The sequence below is a fragment of the Polypterus senegalus genome, chromosome 16 (assembly GCF_016835505.1).
Source record: "Polypterus senegalus isolate Bchr_013 chromosome 16, ASM1683550v1, whole genome shotgun sequence".
Taxonomy (NCBI): Eukaryota; Metazoa; Chordata; class Cladistia; order Polypteriformes; family Polypteridae; genus Polypterus; species Polypterus senegalus.
In genome coordinates, this window is record NC_053169.1 from 75,853,059 (window position 1) to 75,880,558 (window position 27,500).

The following is a 27,500-nucleotide window of genomic DNA, read 5'->3' on the forward strand; positions in this document are numbered from 1 at the left end:
GCATGCTAAAATGATGGAGTAAGACAATTCTATCGTTATGTCTTTTTATTATTTATGTGATGGTGGTGGTGATTGGGGTGGTGGTGGTGGGGGGGGTTAAGGAATCCAGTTTCACTCAGTAATGACAAACCATTCTCTATAAAGTTTGAGGGAGCCATGAAGACATGCACTGTGCGTAAAGAACTGATGGCTTGATTAGCTCTTGTGGTGCAATTGAAGAAGCTGTCTCTCTCACAGATTCTCAATTTTGAGAAATGCTTTGATCTCAGTTCAAGCCAATTCATGAACATCAACTGACAAGGCTGCATGAAACACCCTGATGGTCAGGCCCAAACTCCCAGCAAACTATTTGGTTTCATTAAGTCTCTCCTTTAAAGACCAACTACAATGCTTAAAAAAAAAAAAAAAACTATTACTGCACAGCTGAGAGAACATGTGATGTTACCATTTTAAAATGCCGCATTTTAAAAGAAAAATATTATGCTTCAAAGCTCCTGAAGAGAAAAGAAGATAATGACAGGACTGCTTATTGGTGACCAACTGAACTAGTAAATTAGCTGGGAGGGCTCGTCTTCTAATTGGGATGTTTAAATATGTAGCATTAAGCATATTGCCCAAATTAACTAACATAATCCAAAGTAAAATCCCCTTTGCCAATAAGCAATTAAATGAGTATAGTGCAATTATATAAAAAAATATAACATGCATCAAACCCTTCTGTTTTATAAAAATTATATGTAAAAGTATACTCAGGAAAAAATACCAACATACTAAGTGAAATGACTTGCCTTGTGAGATAACAGCAAAAGAAAAGCTTCCAACATATTGGCTTCTGTCAGTACAGGTCACAGAAACCAAATGTAAAAGTCACTAACAACCATGGCACAGGCAGCCACGGCAGCTAAAAATCAAACAAAGCCCAATTAAACTAATCATAACGTCCGACTGCACATGAGGAAGCTCACCTGGAATTTCAAGACTTCTGCATGGATTCTCAACAATATCCAGTACTTGGTACTATAATTACCCTAGTCAAAGTACTGTGAAATTGCTGCTCTGATCTGCTAATGGTTGAACTAAATCACGCTGCTGAGGTTTCATACCGAGGGGCCCAAGCGTCATGGCGCAATGCTTTCTGGTGGAGATGATACTTTATGGAACCTAAACAGAGAAAGTGACAGGGTTGCCTTATATGATTAATTAGCAATTTACTTGTGGTTAGAGTAGTGAGACTGAAGAAATGTGGACAGAAAATCTATCAAATTAAGAAGACCACCTATAAAGAGAGATAAACAGCAGTAAAGGAAACGTTTTTTAAATCAGAAAGGAATGCAAACCTTAAAATAATGCATATTTTACCTCCAACTGCATGGAGTGAACATCAATAAAGAAAAAGAAAAAATGGGTAACTTTTATAGACAGTCCAGGAGATGAATAAATAATGGGGGAAAGATAAGACCATACATCACAGTAAGAGACCCATACTCACATCTACATCCCCATGCATTACTTGCTATTTTTAGAGACCGAAAATGACCATGTTCAAAGTCAAACAAATGTTGTCCCCTCTTATAGTGCAGTATGTGAATTAAAATATAGTATTGGATACAGGCTAATAACAATAATGAAGATTCATTATTATTTTCCTTTATGCTTTTAATCTACTAGCTATATACAGTTTTTATGGGCAACCTCAGAGATAACATGCCATCAACAGAATTTCTGCAGCAAAAACAGGAGTCAAGTAAACTAATCTAAATTACTAACAAGTTTCAAAGTTACAGACATGGATGCTTTCAATAGACGTTTTCATTAAAAACAATCAATTCAACATTTCAGAGCAGTAAAGGACACTACCCTTCTTCATATATTGCTTTTGGCAGTGAAGTGTAAAGATGACCTAATCTTAGCGAGTGTATTTGGATTCAACAAGAAAGCAGCAGGGAGAGAGGCTTTATATTGAGAGAGGTTTATAGACCCTGGAAATGCAGAAAATAACTACTTTCAATATAAAATGAAAATAAAAAAAACAAACCAACACAATATTACAGCCTTAAAACAACAAAGGAGAAGTTTGTCTAGATTTAGTATTTTGTAATAATCAGGAGTTCAGTGGGTAGATGCAACTGGACCATTAGGTTGTAGGTACCATAATATAATATACTTCACATTGTTCAGGGGAAATGTACATTCAAAACTAAAACTTAACTAATTTCTGTAGGTCAAAGTTTAAGCAGATGTGGAGCTAATTGAGGACCACTGGATAAGATGTTTATGTACAATACAAGACAAGTCCATCCATCCATTATCCAACCCGCTATATCCTAACTACAGGTTCACTGGGGTCTGCTGGAGCCAATCCCAGCCAACACAAGGCACAAGGCAGGAAACAAACCTCAGGCAGGGCACCAGCCCACCACAGATGCAGGACAAGTTCATCTTGTAATTTAAGAGCAGATAAATAATGAGCTAAAAAAGAATTTACAAAGAAAAAACAGCTGCAAAAGATGTGAAAGGCAAGTGACTCCAGGTCTAATGGTTGGAGTTAAGACAGAATTAGAACGATTGGTTAGAAAAGATATTAAAAAAGGTAAAGGGAAGTTAGCAAGAAATATTAAAGAAACATGATCCACAGAGATTCTTGCAGTACTTTAGAAGTAAAACAATGATCAAATAGTAAGTGAAATATATAAGGAATAGTAATGATGAACAAAAACATACAGACAAATGAAATTCTAAAATATTTATAAATTCTAAAAATATATAAAAAGAGTGTAAAACTGAGAAAGGTCTAAATTCACATGTTCCTGAAGTTTTCACATGTGAAAAATTCAATAATCTACCATCAGTTACAAGCAGTGCTTAATGTGTGGTGGAGCTGGCTGGAAAGTAACTCTGGTATCTCTGATTTTGAGCCCTTTGCACACCAGATGAGCTCCAAGACCCCAGCATCTACATGAAATATTTGTTTTTAGCTTTATAATGTTTATATACATAACATTTATTATATAGACTTTATGAAAAAAAAACGTTATAAATGCAAATTAGGTTAAGCTAATAGGCTAGGCTGTATACCTCTCTGTTCTTTGAATGGCTGATGTGAAAAAGTGCATAAAAACACTGGAAGTAGCACAAATTGTAATAAATGATCAGCTCAGAGCATTTATTAAAATAAACCGATAAATACATAAAGAAGAGGAAGAGAGTGAGGTCAGAGCCAAGGACCAAATGGTGGAAGTTGAAAAAGGAAGACTGCAAGGTTGAGTTTAGGGAGAAGGAGAGACAGGCAAGTGTTACCAGCTCAAATTGGACGGATGGGGGACAAAGTCAGGGAAGTGAGATTGCGTTGGTTGGTTTGGACATGTGCAGAGGAGAGATGCTGAGTATATTGGGAGAGGGATGCTAAGAATAGAGCTGCAAGGAAGGCCAAAGAGAAGGTTTATGGATGTGGTGAGAGAGGACATGCAGGTGATGGGTATAACACAACAAGATGCAGAGAAAAGAAAGATATAAAAAAGGTGATCTGCTGTGGCAACCCCTAACGAGAGCAGCCAAAAGAAGAAGAAGAAATAAAGCTGGTTCTTGCACAGTGACGGCAGATGCTAAGATGAATGTTGAATGATGAAAGGAATGGGAATGAAGACATGTCAGACGAGGTTCAAGAGAGTGAAAACTCAAATACCCGGTGGGGTCTGAATAGGTTTTGTCTTTTTTGTTTCTGCTTTTTTTTTTTCACTTTGGTTTTTTTTCTAGTTTGATTTGGAAGTCATTTGTTGCATAAGTTCGGCTTGACTGTATTCAATGCTATTTTCTTGAAATAAAATAAAAAGAAAACTCAAATACAAGTGTGCTACAAATAGTGCAAAATGTGGAACAATTTATCAAATGGAAATATTAATTTATATGTATACATACTGATGTTATGTATTTATTAGGCCAATGATGTAATTTAGCATTAACAGCTTTGTGATCTGGTGCCAAAATTGTAAATTTTCTGGAGTTCTCAAGGACTGGAACTTAACAAATGTTATCAAGCTGATCCAAGTAACAGTATGCCAGAGAGCTTAACATCCATCATGGGTAAATAAATGGAAGCAAGTATTAAGGAAAGATTGAGTGTTTCATGGTAAAAAGAGGTGTATCAATTAAATGTTAATTAACACAGATTTAGATACGGAGGATGCTTCACTAATACATAGGAGTTCTATGAGAAAGCACAAAAGCTTATGACCACAGAGGTGTGTATGGTATTATTTATGTTGACTTTAAGAGAGTTTTTGAAAAGCTATCATTTGATAGGCTAGTGTTCAATTAAAGAAAACTGGGAATTCTGGGTAGAGTGTGTAGATGGGTACAAAATTGACTTAAATAGTAGAAGCAAAGAGTGGATTTTTGAAGTGGTGTCACTGAGGGATGACTGCTAAAGTTCTGTTTAACATGTATAAAATATACAAACAATCTTGATAATAATATGAGTTGTAAGCTGGTTACGTTTGTAGATGATACTAAAGGAGATGAAATGGTAGACAACGTAGTATAAATTGATTTATTACAAAGGAACCAAAACAAAATACAGGCTTGGACAGATTTCATGTAATCGAAATAAATATATTACACACAGAAACTAAATATTTTATATATGATATTGCAATGAGAAGTTTGAAACTTGAAAACACATCTTATGACAAGGATCTCAATAGGTCCACAGTGGATTTTTCATTATTACATGCTGACAGTGTACATAAGCGATTAAGAATGCTAATTGGATGTTATGTTGTACTTCACACATTAGACAGCATAAGTCCATGGAGGTTTACATATAAGTTTAACCCTCTTGTGAGGCCTCAACTGGAGTACTGTATGCAGTTTTGGTCACCAGTTGACAAAAAAGACATGTCAGCACTAGAGAAAGGCCACAGGAAAACAAATAGACTTGTTACTGGGACTGTGAGGTATAAGCTGTGAGCAAAGGCTGAACATTTTAATTTTAAACAAATGAAGATTAGTTGGCAACATAAATTAACCGTTTAAAGGAATTAGTTCAAGAAAACTGGGACACAGATGGAAACTGGTTAAGGACAGATTTTACACTTAGATTTTTTTTTATATTTTGAAGTTTCCTTCACAGAGTGAAATACAGGCACAATCAATAAGTGTAACTTGAAAACTTTTGTCAGGTTTTTGTGTAAATTTTTTTTGTTATGATTTGCCCAAGAAAAACTGCAGCCAAAGCTTCAGAGTCCTATTACCATTGCATTGGGCTTACACTCTTTGCTCTTTACATCTGATACCAGCTGATCTAACCAAGACTGACATGCCTAAAGCTACTAAATTAAGCTCAGACTACCAGAGTCCCTAAAATAGAACAAGCAGGTCAGATATGAATGAATAAATGAATATATATTTTATATCTTATATTTGCCTTGTATTTACTTAGAAGAAGAAAAAAAAAACTTGGGGGCAATACCTTTTTACTGGAAAGAAGAATCAACTTTAGCTTACAAGGATATGGTTGAGACATAATGATGGCTTTTAGCTATGATTGTCATGTTTTACATAGTTTGATGAACTAATCACACAAAAGGGTCTGCACTGTGGCTGAAATGCCTTAACCATTCAAACTACTGTAAAAAGGTAAATGTGAATAATACAATTGCCCCAGAAATGTAAATGGCATTTAATTTGAATTGCTTGTATAATTATCCATCCATCTGGTGTATGCACTATGACATGGTTGCAAGATTGCATTTGGACAAAATTGGTAAAGGAAATAAACAGAAGAAAGTAATAAATCCTACTAAATCCATTAGAGCCCTGTTTCAAGTCATGATGAGGTAAATACTACAGTGAAATTAATAATTACCTAAAAGAAGGAAATTATTCACTTTATCTACCAAAAAATGTAAAATGATTGTACTAGATCCTTTTTTCATCAAGAGACATGTTTAATTTTCTTATTGACATCTCAATTAATGATTCTTCTGTCTCTAATGGGAGTAGAATATGGAAAGAGATGGTAGTGAGGTGAATTTTGGAAAGTGGAGAATGACTTCAAGATTTTGCCATCATTTTATCCTACAGTTCTGTTAAATAAACAAGTAACATATTTGCACTTAAAGATAAACTCCATAATTTAATGCTTTGGATTATAGACCAACTTATTGACAGAGGTGTAAAGAATACTAAAAGATTCTACTCAAACAGAAAATTATTATTTAGTCATGTATGATTCATGTATGGAATATATTTTTTTCACATTTTCCAATTCTGTGTGTAACACTGGTATTAGAAAACTCACCCATATCATTTACCCATGTTAATTCTACTCAAATGTACATTAGTTCCCAAACTGGATAATGTTTCTTTGCTCTTGCTCCAAAAATGCAGAATGATCTATTTGAATTGCACTCAATTTACTTGTGTTTACACATCTTTTCTTTAAATATTTTGGATCTGCTTAGTTGTTTTCCTACATGAGAGCTACACTAACAAAGAGTTTAGAATACTGAGTTCTTTGTTTTAGTACAGTTGCAGTTGGCCCCATCTTCATGAAATTTGGTAGGCAGCTTCACTGCGCTAACCGAAACCAATTTACGTACTTATTTTGGTGGTATGACACCACTGTCAGCTGCCATATTGAACTTTCCAATGGTCTTTGTTACTTATGGGCCCATCTTCAAGAAATTTGGTTTGCGGGTTCCCAGCACTAACTGAATCCTACTTACGTACATATATACGTCCATAGCCTGCAGTTAGGTCACCATGTGAGGCGGTGTTGGGTCCCCCATCCCAACGCCTCCCACGTTGTTGGCTGCCTGCCTATATAAGGCCATCGGTCGCTCCAGTCTCTACATTCCCTTCCTTGATTCGCCACGGGATTCATGTCTCCCTGCTGATAACTACAGCCTTTTTATTTAATTCACGGCTTCGTCGTTGTTTTATTGTTCGTTTATTACGATTATAGTTACTGTGTAGGTATTTTAGACTTACTTAACATCGTTTAGGTACCCATTTCCTTTATCGTTCAAACCGTACCCCCATTAACATGTCTATCAAGGTGATCACCATCGATCAAAGAACTGTCACTTACCGAGTGGTTTCCATGCCCGGAGATGGCACCAGCCTTTTCCATTCTCTTTGTTACGTATTGCACGGCCATATCAGGCTCACTCTTGATATCCAAGGGAACATTGTGTCTTATATATTGAATGACTGGGACAGGCTGCGGTGGGTTGGCACCCTGCCCAGGATTGGTTCCTGCCTTGTGCCCTGTGTTGGCTGGGATTGGCTCCAGCAGACCCCCCGTGACCCTGTATTCGGATTCAGCGGGTTAGAAAATGGATGGATGGATGACTGGGACAGGTTCAAGGTGTGGACTGATGACGGTACAGGAGATAATTATACTACACATGAGCACTATAAGAGTGAAATGCTTAAGCCCTTCACCTATGGTTCTGCATGTGAGTTGATGGCTGCCGCTGAATTGTTCGGTTGTCGCTTTCAAGTGTACCGAAATGGCCAAATATTTTACACCTTTCGACAACTGAAAATGTCTCTTAAACATCTTAGATTCACAGATGACAATTTCAGTAGTGGACACTTTGATGTTTATGAATGTTTAAACTCTCAAAAGCTGGATGTGAAGTTATCGATGAAACCGGTTGTATGCTTACAACGCTTGACAGATGCCGAATATCACTTCAACACAAGTCCTGCAAATACTGTCGTAATTGAAACAAACCGTGAAACTCAAACCGATTATGACAGCAGCGATCTAAGCTGTGAGATTTCAGACAAGATTAGACACAGACAAGAGTTCTGTGTGACATGATATCAGATTTGGCTTTTTTTTTTCTCTGTTTTTTGTGTTGTTCCAATGCACATAAAGGAAATAAACAGATCTATACCAAGACATTTGTAATTGCAACAATTTTCTGGGAAGATTCCAGGGGTGCCAATAATTTCGGCCATGGCTATATTATATACTAGCAAAATACCCGCGCTTCGCAGCGGAGAAGTAGTGTGTTAAAGAAGCAATGAAAAGAAAAGGAAACATTTTGAAAATAACGTAACCTGATTGTCAATGTAATTGTTTTGTCACTGTTGTGAGTGATGAGTGTTGTTGTCATATATATATATATATATATATATATATATATATATATATATATATATATATATATATATATATATATATACACACACACATAAACATGTATATATATATATATACATATCTATACATATACACATATATACACACATATACATACATACACACACATATATACACACAAATACATATATATATATATATATAGTAAAATACCCGCGCTTCGCAGCGGAGAAGTAGTGTGTTAAAAAGCAATGAAAAAGAAAAGGAAACATTTTGAAAATAACGTAACATGATTGTCAATGTAATTGTTTTGTCACTGTTGTGAGTGATGAGTGTTGTTGTCATATATATATATATATATATTTACACACACATACATAAACATATATATATATACATATCTATACATATACACATATATATATATACATATATATATATCTACATATATACACATACATATACACACACACATAAATACATACACACATACATACATAGACACACAAATACATATATATATATATATATACATACACACACACATATATAAACATATATATACATATACATACATATCTACATATATACACACACAGCTATTTCAGATCAGTGCAATACGCTGCTTGTTAAAACGGATAACTCCCGCCTTACGCAAGTCTGCGTGGATATTATGAACTATCGATTTGTTCAAGTTCTATTTAAATTTTAAATAGAAGGAATTTTTATTTAGTCGACAGAAATATCTTTGGTAGGAATGGTAAAAACAGACAGGAATATTATTCGTGAATAAATCAACTCAAACCTTAAACAACTTATAATATTTTGCTCTCCATAAAAATTTATCCTGTCTAAATTATACAAGTTAGAAATAAAGTAAACGTTAAAAGAACAAACATTCACATTTCTTTACTCTTATGTAATTTTATATAAAAAATAAACTTAGATTTTAAATATCCCAAAAGATTTTGCTCTCCATAAAAATATATCCTGTCAAAATGATACAAATTCAAATATGAACATGCTGCATAACAAAACCTAGAAATATAAATGAAATGTGTTCTTTCAGCAATAACAAATCAAATCATTCAGTTTCTTTGCTCATATGTCATTTTAGAGCTGGACGCCTGGCATCTTTTTTTGGCCACAGGTTCGTTTCTGTTTGGTGTGAGGTTCTGTGTTGTGGAGATTCTCAGGATGGATTGCAGGTGCTCATCAGTGAGGCGACTCCTGTGTGCTGTTTTGTTAGTCTTTATCACTGAGAAGAGCTTCTCACACAGATATGTGCTACCAAACATGCACAAGGTTCGAGCCGCATGTAGACGGACTTTTTGTTCTTCAAAGTCACCAAAGCGCGCGCAAACTCAGTGCGCCAGTTTATCAGCAAAGTGCGATTTGGGAACACCGTAGTGACGACTTGGTTTAACATTACTTGGCAACAGGGAAAGTGAGGCAAGGTGCACTGGTGCATTTGTGTCTCCCATAAAAGCAGCTTCACTTGAAATCACTTTGTGATTGTGCACGGGTTAAAACGTCCGCTGAAGTGTCAGATTCTTATTTAATTATGCTGCTTTCTGTATCTTCTGCATTGCATTCAGGTTAACCTGATGTTTTGTCTCGTAGTGCCGCCTTAGATTAAATTCTGTAATTACAGCCACATTAGCTCCACAAATGAGACACACGGGTTTAGTAAACATATACTCAGCCTCCCATCGGTTTTTAAAGGCTCTATTTTCAGAATCAACTTTTCTCTTCAGCATCGTGTGAGCTAGCTTCGCAATAACTTGATTAACTCAGTAAGTGTTCGGCAAGGCAGCTGAAGCGCTGCATTATGGGATCTGTAGTTTATTGTGTTACCAGCGCTTCATATACCCGGGCTTTAATAACAATAATACAGTATATAAAATGATCTCGGGCGGATATAATTACACGCCGGGCGGATGTGGCCCGCGCCCTTGAGTTTGACACATATGGACTAAATAGAACTTGAAAAGATATATTTTTCAAATGTGATCGCAATTCAGATAGAGTTGACGCCAAGACTACAGCCTGCATGCCTCAATAAGTCATCCTTCCTCGCTCTTACTTTTTACCGCTCATCTAATGAATACACTGAGTATGGCTTTACCAAAACAATCATTGATGGCTAATAAAGTATCCATTATTCGAGTATGTAGATCGGGTTATATATATATACATATATATATACCCGATCGCAGCGAGAAGTAGTGTGTTAAAAAGCTATGAAAAGAAAAGGGAACATTTTAAAAATAACGTAACATGACTGTCAATATACAGTATTTGTTTTGTGAGTGTTACTGAGTGTTGCTGTCATCAAGGATTTGATTATCATTATTTCTTTCAATCAGGTTCGTATTTGTAGGATGTGTTGTGTTCAAGTTACATTCCGTGTTTGTCAATCGCTGTAAAGATGACAGGTTTCATTCATCGATTCGCTTTCTTACTGCATCAATAAACAGCTCGCCTTCTTCTTTATCTGAGACCTGACACACTGCATGCACGGGTTTTTTACACTGTCTTCCTTTAGCGGACATTGACTTTTTCCAACGTGTGCTTTGTTTTGGATTTATGAATATGCTTGTATGTATGAGACGCTTCATATTTTTGCTGCCTTTTCAATTGTGTAATTCGGTTTTGTTCAGCTCTTTGGAACTGTTGCTTTTATCTGTGCACTGCGCCAGTTCACGTGAGCCGCTCGTGTACATGCATCGAAGTTTCCCAGCTGTGCTGGTGCCATCTCGCTATGTCCATGGCTGTATTTAATGTTACCTTAGTCCTGGCACTTAAAACTTTCTCTCGCAGTTTCGCTGAGTTTGTACCAAACACCACCCTGACCATGTCATCTTCCTCTGCATAAGCACAGTCCTTAACCCGTGAATATTTAGTGGAGTTTGCTATTGGATTGCCGCTGACGGACGGCCTTATATGGGCAGGCACTAAATTACAAACGCCAGCGCAGCCTGTCTATGAACTTAATTTAAAGTGTAGGTTTACATCGTGCTTTGTTTCCAAGTAGCAGAAGTCATGAATATGGTTGTATATGTCACTCGCTCGCTTCTTATTGTTTCGCTGCCTTCTCAATTATATAATGCATGTTTTCTTCAGCGCTTTTTAGGTCTTCCTGGTTTTCTATGTACTGCGTGATTACGGGAGGCGTGATGATGTCACACGAAACTCCGCCCCACGGCGTTGAAGCTCATCTCCATTACAGTAAATGGAGAAAAACTGCTTCCAGTTATGACCATTACGCGTAGAATTTCGATATAAAACCTGCCCAACTTTTGTAAGGAAGCTGTAAGGAATGAACCTGCCAAATTTCAGCCTTCCACCCACACGGGAAGTTGGAGAATTAGTGATGAGTCAGTGAGTGAGGGCTTTGCCTTTTATTAGTATATATATATATATATTTATATTGTCAGGGATGCCAGGGGCCATGACCCGGCCGGGACGCCAGGAGGGACCGGAAGAGGGTCAGCGCCCTGCCTGGATCACGGGGTTCGCCTTCGGTTGCTTTGGGGCCACGGGTCAAGGGCATGGAAGCCTTTCCCTGTAGGGGCCCGTGGTCACCGCCAGGAGGCCCCAATGCCTTGGGACCTGTTAACCCAGCACTTCCGCCACACCAGGAAGTGCTGGGGGGAAGATTTATGATGGCGCCCGGAGAGCAGCCGGGAGGACAGCCGGCACTTCCGCCACGCTGGGGCGTGGCCAGAGGAGGAATGCCGGGAACACCAGGTGCTCATCCGGGTCATCTATAAAAGGGGCCGTCTCCATTTGTTCGAGGCTAGAGTCGGGTGGAAGGAGGACGAAGCAGTGGAGAGTGGAGGTGGCCCGAAGAAAAGGCATTGTGGCCAGTACTTTGTGTGTGATTTGGGGTTTGTGCACGTGTCTGAGGTCTGAGTGACCATAATTGAGGTCTGTGTGACCAGTGGACTGTGTCTTAGTGACAAAATACTTGTAAATAAACGTGTGGTGGTTGTGCAAAACAAGATGTCTGCCTGTCTGTGCCCGGGTGCCGTTGACAATATATAGAAAGGTATTTGATACACTGTAGCAAATTACCCCAAGAAGAAATTAACTTTTAATAAGACCTTTGGGGGTCAGAACACAGTGTCAGCCACTGTACAGCACCACTGGAGCAATTTTCAGATTAAGGGTCTTACTCAAAGGCCCAATGGAGTAAGATCCCTTCTGGCAGTAACAGTATTTGAACTGGCAAACTTCCATATACCAGCACAGATCCTTAGCCTCAGAGCCAACACTATAAATACTACAGTAAACAAACAATAACCCTCCCTTAAGAACTCTGGGCTTGAATATGAGAGCTGATACTGGCAATCTCAGGCTTGTAGATGGAAGTAAGATATGGTCAGATCTGGTCTGTTGCACTGCAGGTTTACATGTAAAGGCATTTCCAACCAAACAGAGTAGCTGACAAGAAGTTTTGTGGAGTCTCAGCAGTACTAAAAGCCGTAGTATATTTAATCTGTATTGTGATGGCCAGAAACTTAGAGTAGTTACCAAAATAACAAGGTTATAGATGTAAGAGTTTATAATGTGTGCTATGAATTCCATTGTAATGAAGTGAGTAAACCAATACTCTAGGAGAATCTTGAAGTACAACATTTATACCTTGGCTTCAGATCAAGATGGCCTAGTTGAGGTGTCATAGCTTCTTTAGAGGATATTAGCTGTGGCTAGAGGAAACTTGAAAATCACAGTCTTACACAGGAAAGGCTGGTGTCTAGTTTCTCCTGTTCAGTCTGTTACAATCTTGACCCCACTACAGTAAGAATTACATTAAATTGAATGTTTGAGAGGCATATTATGTGCACTATATTCAATGTACTGTATATGTTTTCATACTATATTGTTTGATTATATGGAGTAAAAAGTTTATCAAATATTAAACAATTAAAATACTAAGGGGAAATGCTTTTAAAATTGAAGACAGGAAGCACTTCTATATGCCACTATTTGTGGGGCTATCGAACAAACTACCAAGCCATGTAATTAAAGCAGAAACCGTGACAACCTTTAAGAAAAATTTTGGATGAGATATTGGGACAGCTTAGCTATTAGCTAAACAAACAGGCTTGATGGACTGATTGGTCTCCTCTCATTTGTCAAATGTCTTCTCGCTGTGACTACAAGTTGCAATTATCACGGCCTATTTTGCATTAGTGTTGGTGTTTTAATCTCTGATCACTGATTTTCTTCTATACAAATGAATAATTTACTTACAATCAAAGCTTAAACTGGAAGTGCTTAAGTTTTTAATAAAAAATTAATGAATTCAAAACTACTGGCTTCTAAAGAATATATTAAACAATGTCCTAAAGGTATTACATTAAGGATATCTATGTACTTTGCATCATTCAACATATCCCTTAACCCAGTCTAGTCTCCCAGTCCCTGCTGCTAAAAAAAACAATTCCACAGCATGATGCTGCCACCATCATAATTGACTGTTGGAATGGTATTGCTTAGTTGATTAGTGGTGCCTGGTTTCCTCCACAAAACATTAATCTTGGTTTCATCAGAAAAGAGAATCTTGTTTTTTTATATCATGATTTTTTTTTAAGGTGTATTTGTTTTTTTTCCTGTAGGCTTTCAACATGTCTTTTACTGATGCAGGTCTTCTGCCTGGCCACTTTCATACTGCCCAGATCAATAGTGTGTTGTAGTGTTGGTTGTTTCTCTGGTAGTTTTTTCCTGTCTCCAAACAGGTTCACTGCAGCTCAGTCTCACCACTACCACAGCCCTTCTTCCTTAATTGTTCACTTTGGTCGGGTGGCAAGGTCTAGAAAGAGTTATAGTGGTTCCAAACTTCATGCATTTAATAATTATGAAGGGAACTGTGCTTAGACTTCCTAAAGATCAGGCAGACAGGAACTTCATGCAATAATTAAGAGAAATTAAATTTAGCAATTCTAACTATAGCAGGCAGATGTTTATTTTGCCTTTCTTATTGATATTTACTGTTTTTTTTAAAGCATGGGAAATACTTCTACTGCAAATTGGACTACATGGAATTGGGGTCAGTTTTCTTGCCAATATAAGTCAAACTTTACTAAATTGTCTGGGGATTGGATGTGGACTGAAATTTACTGGTGTGTTTAGGTATTGGATAAGACTGCTTTATGTCACAGGTGTCCTGTAAGCTAGAACAGTTTTTAATCCAAGATTCACCTCTAGTTTGCACATTCCTCTATTTGATCTTCAATAGTCTTCCTGTTCTTGTCCATAAAAAGTATTCCCCAAAGAAAATGTTAACATCACTGAGCCATAGACAGACAGATGGACAGGCATTCTTGAATAATTAAGTAGTAGCAAAACTTGCTAACTTGCTATCAAGACCACATAGAGATGCATAACAAGCACATTAGTGACCTCAAGCAGATGAAACACACGCAGAAATTCCCCCACACAATTGGACTTAAGCCACTTCAGGAAATACAGTTGAGACTAGCCCTTCTTATATATGGTTTTTGCGCTTGCAGCCTAATCCAGAATTATTTTTGGATGCATCCTCAATTACTTCCGTAATTGCACCATCTCAACTACTATTGCATCAATGATTATCAGAGTAAGAGTAACTTTGCTCTTCTTGATGTCAACCTCCTTGTTCTTGGTTTGGAAAACTGTGAACTTTAGACTATTCAGCCTGCACCACTCAATAAAGTAAATTCCAAGGCCCCTGTATTCTACCCACTTCCATTCACTTCTTCCATTAAGGATGGCTGCATAGCCATAAAACTGTATTAATGACTGATATGTATGAGAAGAACAGGAAAGAAGGCTGAATGAAGCAAAATGCCTAATTTTACAGTATTTCAGAAAGCTACATAAACTTTTCCCTATGCATGGAGTATCTTCGAATGCCTCTTCAGATTACACAGAATCCCATTGTGTTTCTTGGATAGGCTTCTTTGACCCTGGTAAAACTTCAAATGTCTTACAGGTCATAGCTTGTACTGCTTAAATTCTGTGGTGATTAAGGTGGCTCCTTGTGTTGTTATTTGCTGGGTAGTGACATAAAAATGTAGCAAGAAAAGTATACTATTCCAGAAAAACTCCTTGGACAATATAAATGCTAATCTATTTACTTATCAATTATTTTATTCACAAGAAGACCTTCAGAATGTATAAACAGTTCAACTTTCAAAAATAGCAATCAATTGTAATGCTGGAGTCTTCATGCTTATATTTCATTTACTGATAGAAATGAAAACTGGAAAATCAATCATTTTAAAATGAGAAAATTAACCAAACTCATCAACTGTGACTTAAGCAACTGAGAGTTCAGATCTCTAGGATAACTGAGTATTTGTTTATTACAGTGGAAATGAATCTATATTATAAATAATAAGACACCTATGTAATGCACCCTGCAACCACACCACAACTATATTAGAACACAGCTGCTGTCACACTGCTCTTTTTACAGTAGTTTTTATCTGATGTAGTTCTCTGATGTCCAGAAGCGTTATACAAAAGAAAGACAGACTTCCAGTCTTTAATTCTCCTATTTTAGGCTGTTTGATTATTCTATACTACCTTGTTGAGGTAGCACAGGACACCACTAGATGCAACAGTAAATCTGCCCATAAAACACTTCAGCCTTCATTGAGACCTAGTTACCAAGCTGCTTTTGTTCAGAACAGTTAATTTACCAGTGTAATGCCACAAAAAACTTCCTCACAACAGTGAAAGTATAGTTAAACTATTACACAAGGTGTATGTTTTTTCAAAAATGTCTTTCCTCTTATCAAACAAGGTATGTTTGAAAAGTACAATTGAAATAGTTGAAACCATAAGAAACAGTTTGATTCTTTATCTGAGAAGCAACTGAAATAGATCAGCGGAGGACAGTTGGAAACAAAAAAATGCAATAAAAGTAAAAACGCAAAATGCACTTTAAATTACAAGTACCTTCCTCTAAGGACCTTGAATTAGGAAAACAGAACACTGGACACAGTCATCTTATTTTTTTGGCCACACCTACAGGATACCATTTATTTCTTGACAGTCACAGATTTCAAGACAGTAAATACTGGTGTATTTAAACATGCTCCTGACCTAACCTTAGTGCTCAGTCATTGTGCATTTGCAAACATGGTTTCTGTTGCTGTCTTTTATATAGGAATGCTTAGGGTTTTGACAAAAAAATTGCTGAGAAATTTTGCCAATGTTTGTCTATGTGGATTCTGATCTATTTGTTGCCAACAATGTAGTCTTATGACCTTCAACTGAGTCTGTCATGCTCAAAAGCATCTTCACATCTCTAATTACCTCTTAATGGAACTGAGGTATTTAGAACACTTTAAAGGCAGCCCATCACTGAAAGAACTTTCTGCAATGAATACTGTACTGCAATACAAGTTAACTTGTTAAATCTGGTTTCATATATAAAACAATTATATATAAGGTCATATATCATAGTAATAATAATAGCAGCCAACTACTGAAAACGGTAAATGTGGGGAGAACCTGGGATGGAACCCACAGTCATTTGATTAAAAGGCAACAGCTTACCTCTGCACCAGCCAAGTGGACATGTCTGTTTTGTGTCGATTGATATTTGGGTTTTGAATTTTACACATTGACAGAAACATGTAAATTGAATAATTTGTTTTTTCTTTGATTGTTTTCTTGAATAAAAGTGAATTTGTTTTGTTATACCATTTTTTGAAAGTGTTTATTTGATATTTGGGCTTCAGTCTTCACACATTATACACTTCACATTAGCATTTTTGTTATTAGTACTATAACATGAAAAAGGTTTCTGTTTTAGTTATATGTTCAGCGTTTGTCTCGCATTTCCTGTCATCCTACATTTACACAGATCCTTGTAGACATGGAACACACATTAAATTTATGTATTCCAAATAATGATATATAATTTGTCCTATACAATTCAGACACCTAATTCCCAAATAAAGAGACCCGGCATTATGAATATTTTCAAATGCTTCAAGGACTCTAGTGTTAAATGAATAAAATACGTATTTTTGTGTATATTATTTAAAATTAAACACCTTTCATCCTATGTAGCCCTTTTTAGTAGTAGCAAGGATAGGATTATCTTTCTGACTTATGGTACAATGTCACACTGCATTTTTGTCATGTGTGAAGCACGAGTTATTACAAAAAGGCTGGGAGAATCAAATGATTCTTGCAGGTATAGAGGCCATCCAAAACATACTATTCATTAAAAAAAATAAAACTAATTTTTTAGCACAACCAGCAAAACTACAGATGTTTTACATTACTAACCTAGATTTAAATATAATTCATCTTAACTTTTATTTTGTGAAATAGGTGTTTTTTCTGTCATAAGAATGTTGCCTGAGTTGTGTTGGATGGATGAATATATGCTTTGACTGATTTTTGATAAATGGTAGGTTTAAATAATAAATAAAATAATGAGGCGACACCTGTATGTTACTAGGGCTGCACAACTGATTGTATATTAATCATGATTACAATTATGATGCCTTGATTTATTAATTGTGGAAAGGGATTATTACTGCATTCCATTTTGTTGTCCAGTTCTCTCAGAGATCAAGCTTTCCCAGTTACAAACTGCTCTAAACAGCAAATGAATGTTGTAATCAAGCAAAGACACATTAAATAAGTGCAAATGTAGCGGCAAATCAGAGGCACTCACATAACAGGACTATGTACAAAATGCTAAAAACATTTGTAGGAGTCTGAGTTTGATCCCAAACTTCTATTAAAAGTACAGTATAAGTAATGTTGAACCTAGATGACTTGACATATTTTAGAAGTTTAAGTACCAAAAAAAAATGCAACACAGATAACCATTACCTGTTTAGACTAATGTATTTTCAGCAGGGCGCCAAAAGTAAAAACAGGTAACAACAGTCATCGTGTTGTATTTATCAAAAGACAAGGCTCTGATTAAAACTGTGCAACAAAGGCTTTAAAAAATTATCAAAACTCAAGTTAAGAGAAGTCATATACTCCCTACAATTGTTCTTCCAAAGGTGCATTGTATTTACTTTATTCCAAATGTCAGACACAAATTAAAATGGATCTGAAAGAAGTAGCTCTTTATGCAACTATGACCAGTCTGAGCAGAACTATGGGAGCATTCCTGAACAGAATGTTTATATTGAAAAAGAATATACATTGAAAATCAAATGCTTGCAATTCTTTAACAGTTGCAACTTTTAATGCAATGCAGGAAAACAATGCAAGACAAAAGAATTGTTCAAAATATCTTGTAATAAATGAAAATGAACTTATATTGAATTAATTACCTGATTTTCCATGTAATGTACCACTTGTCCTCCATTCAGTTGTGAATTCTCTATGTAATAAACTTAATAAGTTATAGCGTAATGAACATTTCATAGTTAGATCTGGACCTCCCTGTACAAACCCTGGACACACGCGGCCACAGCTACTGCCGCTTCACTCCCGGATGAGTTGAACGTGTTTTTAGCTCTCTTCAAGCTCGTTAACACGGACAGGCCCGTGCGACCCCCTGCAGCGTCGCAAGATTCCAGCCTGTGGCTCTCCGAGGATGACTTGAGGAAGACTTTTTCCCGACTCAGCACCCGCAAAGCACTTGGCCCAGATGGAGTCTCAGGTCGAGTTTTAAAAACATGTTGCGAACAGCTAGCTGCTCTCTTTATAGATATTTTTAACATATCTGTGAGAGTTTCATCTGTCCCCACCTGCTTCAAGCACACAGCCATCATCCCTGTCTTAAAGAAAAACAAAGTAGACTGCCCTAATGATTACTGCCCAGTAGTACTTACTCCCATAGCCATGAAATGCTTTGAGAGGCTGATGCTAGAACACATCAAGGACATCATCCCTGACAGTCTGGACCCCCTCCAGTTTGCCTACCGTTGCAACAGGTCCACGGAAGATGCCATCTCTATAACACTTAACACTCCCCTGTCTCATCTGGAGAACAAGAACTTATGCCAGGATGCTGTTTGTGGACTACAGCTCTGCATTTAACACCATCATTCCATCCCAGCTCATCGCTGAACTCCTGGATCTGGGGCTTAGCTCTTCACTGTGCAACTGCGTACTAGACTTCCTCACCGGCTGACCTCAGCAAGTGCATATTGGTAGAAAAACCTCCTCCATCATCACCATCAACACTGGCACCTCTCAGGGTAGCGTGCTGAGCCCCCTGCTTTACTCTCTTTACACCCATGACTGCGTAGCTAAGTACAGCTCTAACACCATCCTCAAGTTTGCTGACGATACCACTGTAATAGGTCTGATCAGCGAGGACGATGAGACAGCCTACAGGGTGGAGGTCAGAATGGTGTCAGGACAACAACCTCACCCACAATGTTAGCAAAACTAAGGAGATGATTGCGGATTTCTGCAAACAGTCAACAGAGCACAGCCCCATCTACATCGTAGGTGAGGCTATGGAGCAGGTCAGCAGCTTTAGGTTCCTCGATTCACCCTCACTGATGACCTTAAATGGTCAAGTCACACTGCAGAAGTAGTCAAGAAAGCAAAGTAAATCCTGTATGTCCCCCACAACCCTGTGCAGATTCTACAGGTGTACTGTGGGATCCATCCTGACAGGATGCATCACATCCTTGTACAGCAACTGCTCAGTTCAGGACTGCAGAGCTCTGCAGCTTGTGGTGAACACAGCACAGCAGCTCTCGGGAACACAGCTCCCTGCGATCCATGACATCTACACTACACGGATGTCTCAGGAAAGTGAACCGTATCAGGCAGGACCCCAGCCACCCTGCACTGTCACTTTTCACCCTCCTCCCATGTGGGAAGTGACTAAAGTCCATTTGGACGCACCCCTCCAGGTTCAGGAACAGTTTCTAACCAACTGCAATCAGACTCATGAACAATCAGTAAAATTGTGTCACCACCACTGCTACCTGCACATATACTTCTGCTACTCTCACTAGTTATTCCTAGGATTCTGGTTTTATTTATTTACTTATTATATTCATTTATTTATTGTGTGTGGTTTTTTTTTTGGTCTATGTTCACTGTCTGCAGTAAAGCAAGCAAGCATTTCATTGCACATGGTACTTGTACACAGGACAATAAAGAATTGAAATCGAAATTGCTGCTATCTTTAAATGAGAGCACTTTCCATTGCAATAGTTTCCTTAAGAACAATGCCCCAGCTACTCAAAGGGTGAGTCCGGTACCAGAATGTGTCACTATTTAAATACTACTTGAGCTACTTCTTGAGCATGCAGCATATTCACATTGTTGTATTTCATGTGTTTACATACTGCAAATGTACGAAATACTATCAGGTTATGTTTACATTCATTTCTTAATTCTAGCTTTACTCTTAAGATTTCAATAATTTTTTTTGATTTTGCATGCAAATACAAACATACAACATTTGTTCTCTTAATACAGCAGAACTCCTAACATTTCAGTGTTTAGCATTTTCTTACATTTTGTTAGTGATGGATTTTTTTTCAAAACTAACAATTATTTTGAAATAAAAAGGAGGAATGTTTGTGATATACTTAAAAGTTTATTTTACAAATATCTGTATATTAGTAATTTACTGCATTTGTTGTACTAAAAAACAGTGACAATTTTTAAGTATGCTGTATCTTTATTGTAAGAAATAAAGAATAAACATTATCAAACACTAATTGTTAAAATTTTCAACTAATCAGGCATTTAGCAATTTCATTTTAATAATTTTGAAGTTATTCCTTGCAAAATGGAGGTTCTACTGTGCTGTGTGTAAACCCAATACACTATATGCAGTTGGAAAATTTCATTGCATTGTTATTTGAAATTATTAATTAATAAATTTTGTCATAATCATGTGCCACTACATGTTTCACAACTTCTTTTTTTTCCTGAAGAAAACCGACCCCCTGACAAACACATACATTAAGGGTGAGACAATCATAAGCTCACATGGGAACATCTGATGTCTTAAGTGCTTTGTGTGGGGGGTTGGAAAGAAAAAACTATGCCAACAGGGTACTACATACATGCATCGCATACTCTCTTATGTATAGGCAGGAATTAGAAACGAATGTGCTGCAGAAAACTTTGAATTAACTGACACTATCCAAGGTGATCTTTGACAGCAGCTGATAAATTGACTGAAATAACCTGGTATGTATATAACTTCTGAAGAATCTGACCTCTTAAAGCAAGACCATGAAAGAATAACTTACATCAAACAGTTGCTTTGTACGGGTTGGGGTGATGGATGAATTTCCTATGATTTGTTTAGTTCCTGCTTTTAATGCTGCATCTCTTCGTGCCTGCTCCAGCAGAAGTCTGGCTCTTTCTTTTAGTTCCTCTTGTCGGGATAATACTCTCTGTTGCAAAAAAATATTTGAGACAATCAGATGAAACAAGACTTTACATAGCATTTTTCCACTATAAAAATAAGCTACACTGCCAGGATCAGGGTCATAAAGTGAACTGTTGAAATCTCAGAAACTGTAACTTGCAGATTCAGATAATCTAGGTGACTTCTTCAAAAGCCCATACTTCAATTTAGGACGAGCCTTTAATAGAACATCAGTCCAGTGAGTTGAACATTCACCCATATACCCACGCTCACAGCGGACTGATTGGGATTGTTTCATTGAACAAACCTGAACTCTAGTACCTAATGAAAACCCCCAGGAACATAAGGAGAATGTATTAATTCAAATGAAAGTGTTCAGAGCTTTAAGGTTGTAAAACTAATCATGATGTTATTGTTCCCATGCTATAATCTTTTACAGATGCAGACAAGTTAAAAAAAAAATTAAATAACTAGCAAGTTATCTACAAGTGAAGAGTTTTACAGCAGAGTTCGGATCATACAAAAGTGAGTTACTACTCCCCAAAAACTGTGTCACACAATGCCACCTCCACCTGCCTTTGATTTGCTCAATTTGTGGTGGTGGAACACTTGACTCCTCCTGTACTGAACTGTACAAGTGAATGAGGCTTTGTGAAATATGATTTTTGATTAGAAGTACTTACAAACAAGTATTTAAAAAATGAAAAAACTGAAACCTGTGGACATAACCCCTTCCAAGCTCACTTCAATCACAGTGATCATATTCTACTCCTTAACTTCATTTTGAAGATTCTTCCAGAGAAATGCAAACCATGCTAGCTTTCAGAATGGGCACTGGCCTGTCTAAGATCTTCCCCAGGCAGCATAGCTGATTATCAAGAACAAAGTGACCTGTAATATTCATATTGTCATTCTGGTAACAAACAGCCAACCTTTATTATTCTTGTTTATAAGTGTTTCTAAGGGGTCCAAGAAATACTAAGGATCTCATGTATCTAAGGTAAGCCTGTTACAGTTTACAATCTGGTAATTCATAACCATGTAGTTATAGAGACATAGTGACAAAAGTGCTTCTCTTATCCAGCTGCTTTAATATGGAGCAAAACTTGAATTGTTAACTTGATAATCTAGCACAATTGATGATGTCAGTGGCTTTGCTATTATAGGTATATTTTAGCTGTTATAAAAATAAAGTTGTGTACACCTTAAAATGAGTGCTCCTGCTATGAGCCACCAGGCAGGCTGCACAGCTATTGCCTTTATCATGCAGCCTCCAGGCAAATTACTGAACAAGTATGAGACAGGTAAATGTGCACTGATTTTGATGTACAACTATGGGTACAACTGTAAATAGAAAATGACTTGTGGAAATGCTACTGTTTTCGTTTTTGTTTCCATTTGGCTGCCTACTAATTAACCCATTGAAGTACATCATATCTGCTATATGCTGCAACAAGACAGTGACTTTCTTGTTTGATGCATCACAAAAATGAAAAAAATATTATGTGGCTGAAGCAAACTTGTTGTTCCTGACCCAGCAATCTAGGAAAGCACGGTTTCATAACAGGAAAAAGCATTTAGCTTAAATTTAGTTTTAGAAAAATATCTTTGCTTTTCTCAAAAAAACTTAAGACACAGCATATTTAAAATATTGTTTAATTCTAACTCTAGTGCATTTATTGACTTTTTGTGTCTTACCTTTTCCTCTGTGATACTTGAAGGTGGGGTAGAGGGAACCTGCAGAAGAACCACAATTTACATTTTCCCCAGAGATAAAATTTTGTCATCACTGTATTCAAATTTTATTTTCCAACAATCAAGAAACATATTAAAGCATTTCCAAGAACGAATTAGTTTATATAAAATGAACCGTTGCTATAGGATTTCTATTTCAATAAAGGTCTCAATCATACAAAAAAAACGAATCCAATCATGTAATTGTTTGAATCTACTGTAATTACTCAAACACAGGTTAGCAGTAAGTGTTAAACCTGCTGGGCGGTGGGTACAAAACAAGAACTATGATATTGTGCTAGTAAATCATATTGTATTGTTACTTAGAAACATGGCAGTTTAGACTGCAGCTCTTTAAGATGTGGGGAGGAAACCAGAGGATCAGAAAAAAACATAACATACACATGAGGATACATGCACAGTCCACAAAGGACTAGTGATTAAGTAGTGATATCCACTGAACCATTATGTTACCATATGTTTAAGTTTATGCATAAAAACAGCCACACAATATTCACTGTATATATCACATTTAATCAATAATATTCACATTCTAATAATCACCTACCGATGCCAAAGACATGACAATAAGAATATCAATCAGGAATATGCACAAGAATGTTGGCAGTGGTTAAAAGGTTGGTGGACATGCTTAAAAAACTTTTAGCCAAGATCACATGCACTGAGGTACACAACTTTACCATAATATGATAAGCAAAAAGGCAGACTTTGGTTTGTTTGTTGATTCTAACAAACAGGGAGGTGAGTGTGCACACTTTTTGTTAAACTAACTGTAGTACACACAACAATTAACAATTTGTTTTTTTTCCATATTCATCAGGTTGGTGATGGGAAAAAAATGTAAATGTATAGGTTAACTTACAAATCTAAACTGGCTCAGTCAAAAGTGAGTGTTAGTGTGTGTGTGTGATTGTGCCCTGCAATGACCCGCTATGCTGTCTGTTCTTTTTCCCACCTTAGGCCCTGTACTGTTAGGATTGGCAAAATATACCCAGCAACACTAATTTGGTAAAGCAGATTCAGCATTCAGGATAGATTGATACATAAAATACTAAACATGACCTTAAGATTACTATTACCAACACTATTGTTTAAGTGCTATTTTATATAAAATTTACTTCCCTATCACAATACTAACTGGGATAAGCATATGAAAATGAGAATCTACTATCCAAAAAGATGCTCTCAGCCTCCTGATATTAATCTTTCATGAAAAATGTAAGAATTTAAAGAAGAAATTCTTACCTGGGTACAATTAGGTGATTGATCTGTATGATTCATAACAAGGCTACCATCAAATGTGACATCGGATTCAGACATCCTCAAAGTGGCCCTCTTTTTCTTGATAAGATCAGCATCTCTGTTGTAAGTGAAACCCAACTTGTGAGCTGGAGAAGGGCCTGCCTTCTTATATGGAAATGTGGGCTCTTGGCTCTCTGATGCTGCTGACAGTCCAGGCCTACCCTGTTCTGATGTGTTGCTGGCACAGTCTGAATGTCTATGTTTTTCAGTGTCAGAATCTTTACACAAGAGCCCTGCAGATGCATCATTTTTTTGATCGCTGACATGCTGTAAATCGCTCGATTCTAAAGTGTCTGCTTTCAGCAGTCTCCTATTGGCAACTGATGGCTGTGCCTGTGCTGTATCTGTGCTGTCATATTTGTGTACATTCTCTTCTACAGATTTGCCACTTCTGTTAGAATGAGATTTTGGAGGATCAGTGTCACTTGTTGTCCTGCAGGAGGGGGGTGAAGAAGACCCAAAATCGAGAATGACATTTGGATCCTGATGCAGATTTTCTGGCTCCTCTACTGAACTACTGACAAATTTACAGTCCTCTTGGGCAACAGATGAATTTTCTGAATTCAATGGTTGAGGCTGTGAATCCCGGTTGACTTCGTTTAGTTCTGCATAAAATTTATCTTGATCAATAGAGCTGTTGGTGTCTGTCTCAAAATCCCCTACTTTGTAAGTGCTCCTGCTGCTGTTTGCTTCAATCTGCACAACATTCAATTCTTCACCGCTAAAATGAGCCCTTATTTGATACAAATAAGTCATAACAGTTAACTTATCGGGAATTGCAAGTAGAACCATATCTGAGGGCTCCAGCAATCGAGAGATTCCCAAAGTGGCAAAGCCATCATATGCCTGAGAAAGAATCAACAAGAAGAGAGAGAGCTTATGGAGCTACCAAATAATACTGTAACTTAGTGAAGAGACATCAAGCATCAAACATTCCAATGCAGATCTACAAATATCAATAAGTCAAGAAAGGAAAAGCAAATTGCAATGACAATTTAACAGAAATTTCTTAGTTTTGATCATTTCACAAAATAATGTGAACATTACAACTAGAAAAAAAATCAATTTGAAGGCTACAAAGTTTAAATAAAACATAAAGCAGTTATAAAGGACTTAAGAATGCTTCAATATAAAGAGTCATCCCCCCCCCCAAATTTAATTGAATTAAAGACCATGCATATGCACACACATAGTTCAAACTATAAAGAAGAATGATATTGCAAGTCAGGCAAATATACAATTTTACGATAACTTCGTAAATGCACTGCCAAAACATTTGAAAAAGCCGAACATATACATAAGCTGCGGCTTTCACACTTTGATTAAAACTAAACAAGCAGTGGTCCCTTGTTACTGGGTATGTATGCTTCTAGAAGCACATATTGTTTTGTTTTTTGTCCCTTTAAATAATCGAGCAGTCACAGAAATAAGCATATACACCACTCTTGATTACTAATTATATGACCATAAAGCAGCAAGACAGCACTAATAACAAAAACAATGGAAAACTATCTACCGGTGATTTAACTGCCATATAACACGAGAAAACATGTCATTTTCAGTTACATTAAGAGAACAAGTTAACAATGAACAACTTAACTCTTTTTATATTATAAACATATAAATTTAATAGAGATAATAAACTAATTTATTTTGAATATTCCCACTGCATTTTAAACTGCTCATGTATTGTTATTATATATAAAAATTACAAGCTACTACATGACAAAAAAAACTGTAAACCACACTTTGTTTCCCTAAAGCTGTTTAATATTTTGACCAGACAAGTTTGATCAGTAACAAACTATATGTAGGTAGATAACAAATCTCTGCCAGGTTCTAGAATAGGACAATCAGGAATCAGTAGGACGAAGTTTGCACTGACAGAGAATGTCAAGGATGGGTTCTCAGATAAGAAAGTGAGATATAAAGAAACACTAAACTAATCCGTCCAGCGCCTTATCAAAAGCGATCACCTTCTCCCTTCTACTGCCCATGTAATTGCAGTGATTTGTGCTGATGAAAAATACAGGCAGATAATCAAGAAAGAAAACTCAATCCTCGATCACTTGATAGGTGCGTAAAAATATCCATTAAACATGACAAGCAGCAACTTTTTTCCCCATCTAAAAGCACCACCCTAGCTCTGTATCACTAGTTGTATCTTATGTCTACTGATAGCATTTTTGATTCTAAAAGCATACTAACACCATTTTTATTGTCTGAGGGTCTTGACATATTAGAACTGCAGGTTTATCCAGTTTTAAAATAATCATAATAAGCCGTTTCTCAATTTACACTTAATTACTACTGTTTTTGTTGCAAGCCTCAACAATGACCATTGTGCAAAAGCATAGCTCTGGATAGAACATAGATTTTAGAACAGCAGAAAACCATCTACACCATACTATTTAAATTCTCCCACTCTTTAAAGTTACTCCTAAAAGTGGGGAAAAAGGCTACTCGGGTTACCTGCTTTAACTTTTTTCTACCAAGTGTTTTTTTTGTACTATCTAAAAATCTAAATTTAAAGAACCAAGCACATCCTCACAGTTGTAATAAAAACTTAACAACAGTATATGTGTCACAACCTGAGCTAAACAACAAGATTTCTACTTTAGCAAACATTCCAGGGTTAACTGCTGGAAGATCTATATTGCTTGATGTCTTTAAATTAAGGCCCATTTTTCCCAGGAGTTGTTTCCTAAAATTATATATTAAAAAAAGTTTATCATCTTGTATAAAATTAAAAAAACAAACTTTTGCTTATTTCACTTTTATTTACTGCTGTCTGTCTCTATCAGAACCACAGACAAAATTTTAGACATTTTACTCTCTAAATCAAACAACATGAACATATATGTTAAGATCAGATACTACAGGCGTATTAGTAAACTATATTCTATACAGAAATATCAATAAATATAGTCAAATAATATTAATAAAGAAACATGTGAAGTATATTCCTTGATTACATTTTCTTGATTATCAAAATTT

The 27,500-nt window shown here is 36.6% G+C and overlaps 1 protein-coding gene across 4 annotated transcripts in view; it reads right to left on the reverse strand.

The window, feature by feature from the left end:
- ehbp1 (EH domain binding protein 1) overlaps positions 1–27,500 on the reverse strand; it is a 387,620-nt gene that overhangs the window by 58,207 nt on the left and 301,913 nt on the right. For all 4 annotated transcript variants that reach the window (XM_039738603.1, XM_039738602.1, XM_039738601.1 and 1 more), the window contains 3 exons: positions 24,447–25,349; positions 23,145–23,183; positions 21,325–21,471 (listed from right to left, as the gene is read on the reverse strand). In XM_039738603.1, coding sequence (XP_039594537.1) covers positions 21,325–21,471; positions 23,145–23,183; positions 24,447–25,349 — 1,089 coding nt within the window. The remainder of the gene's footprint in view (positions 1–21,324; positions 21,472–23,144; positions 23,184–24,446; positions 25,350–27,500) is intronic.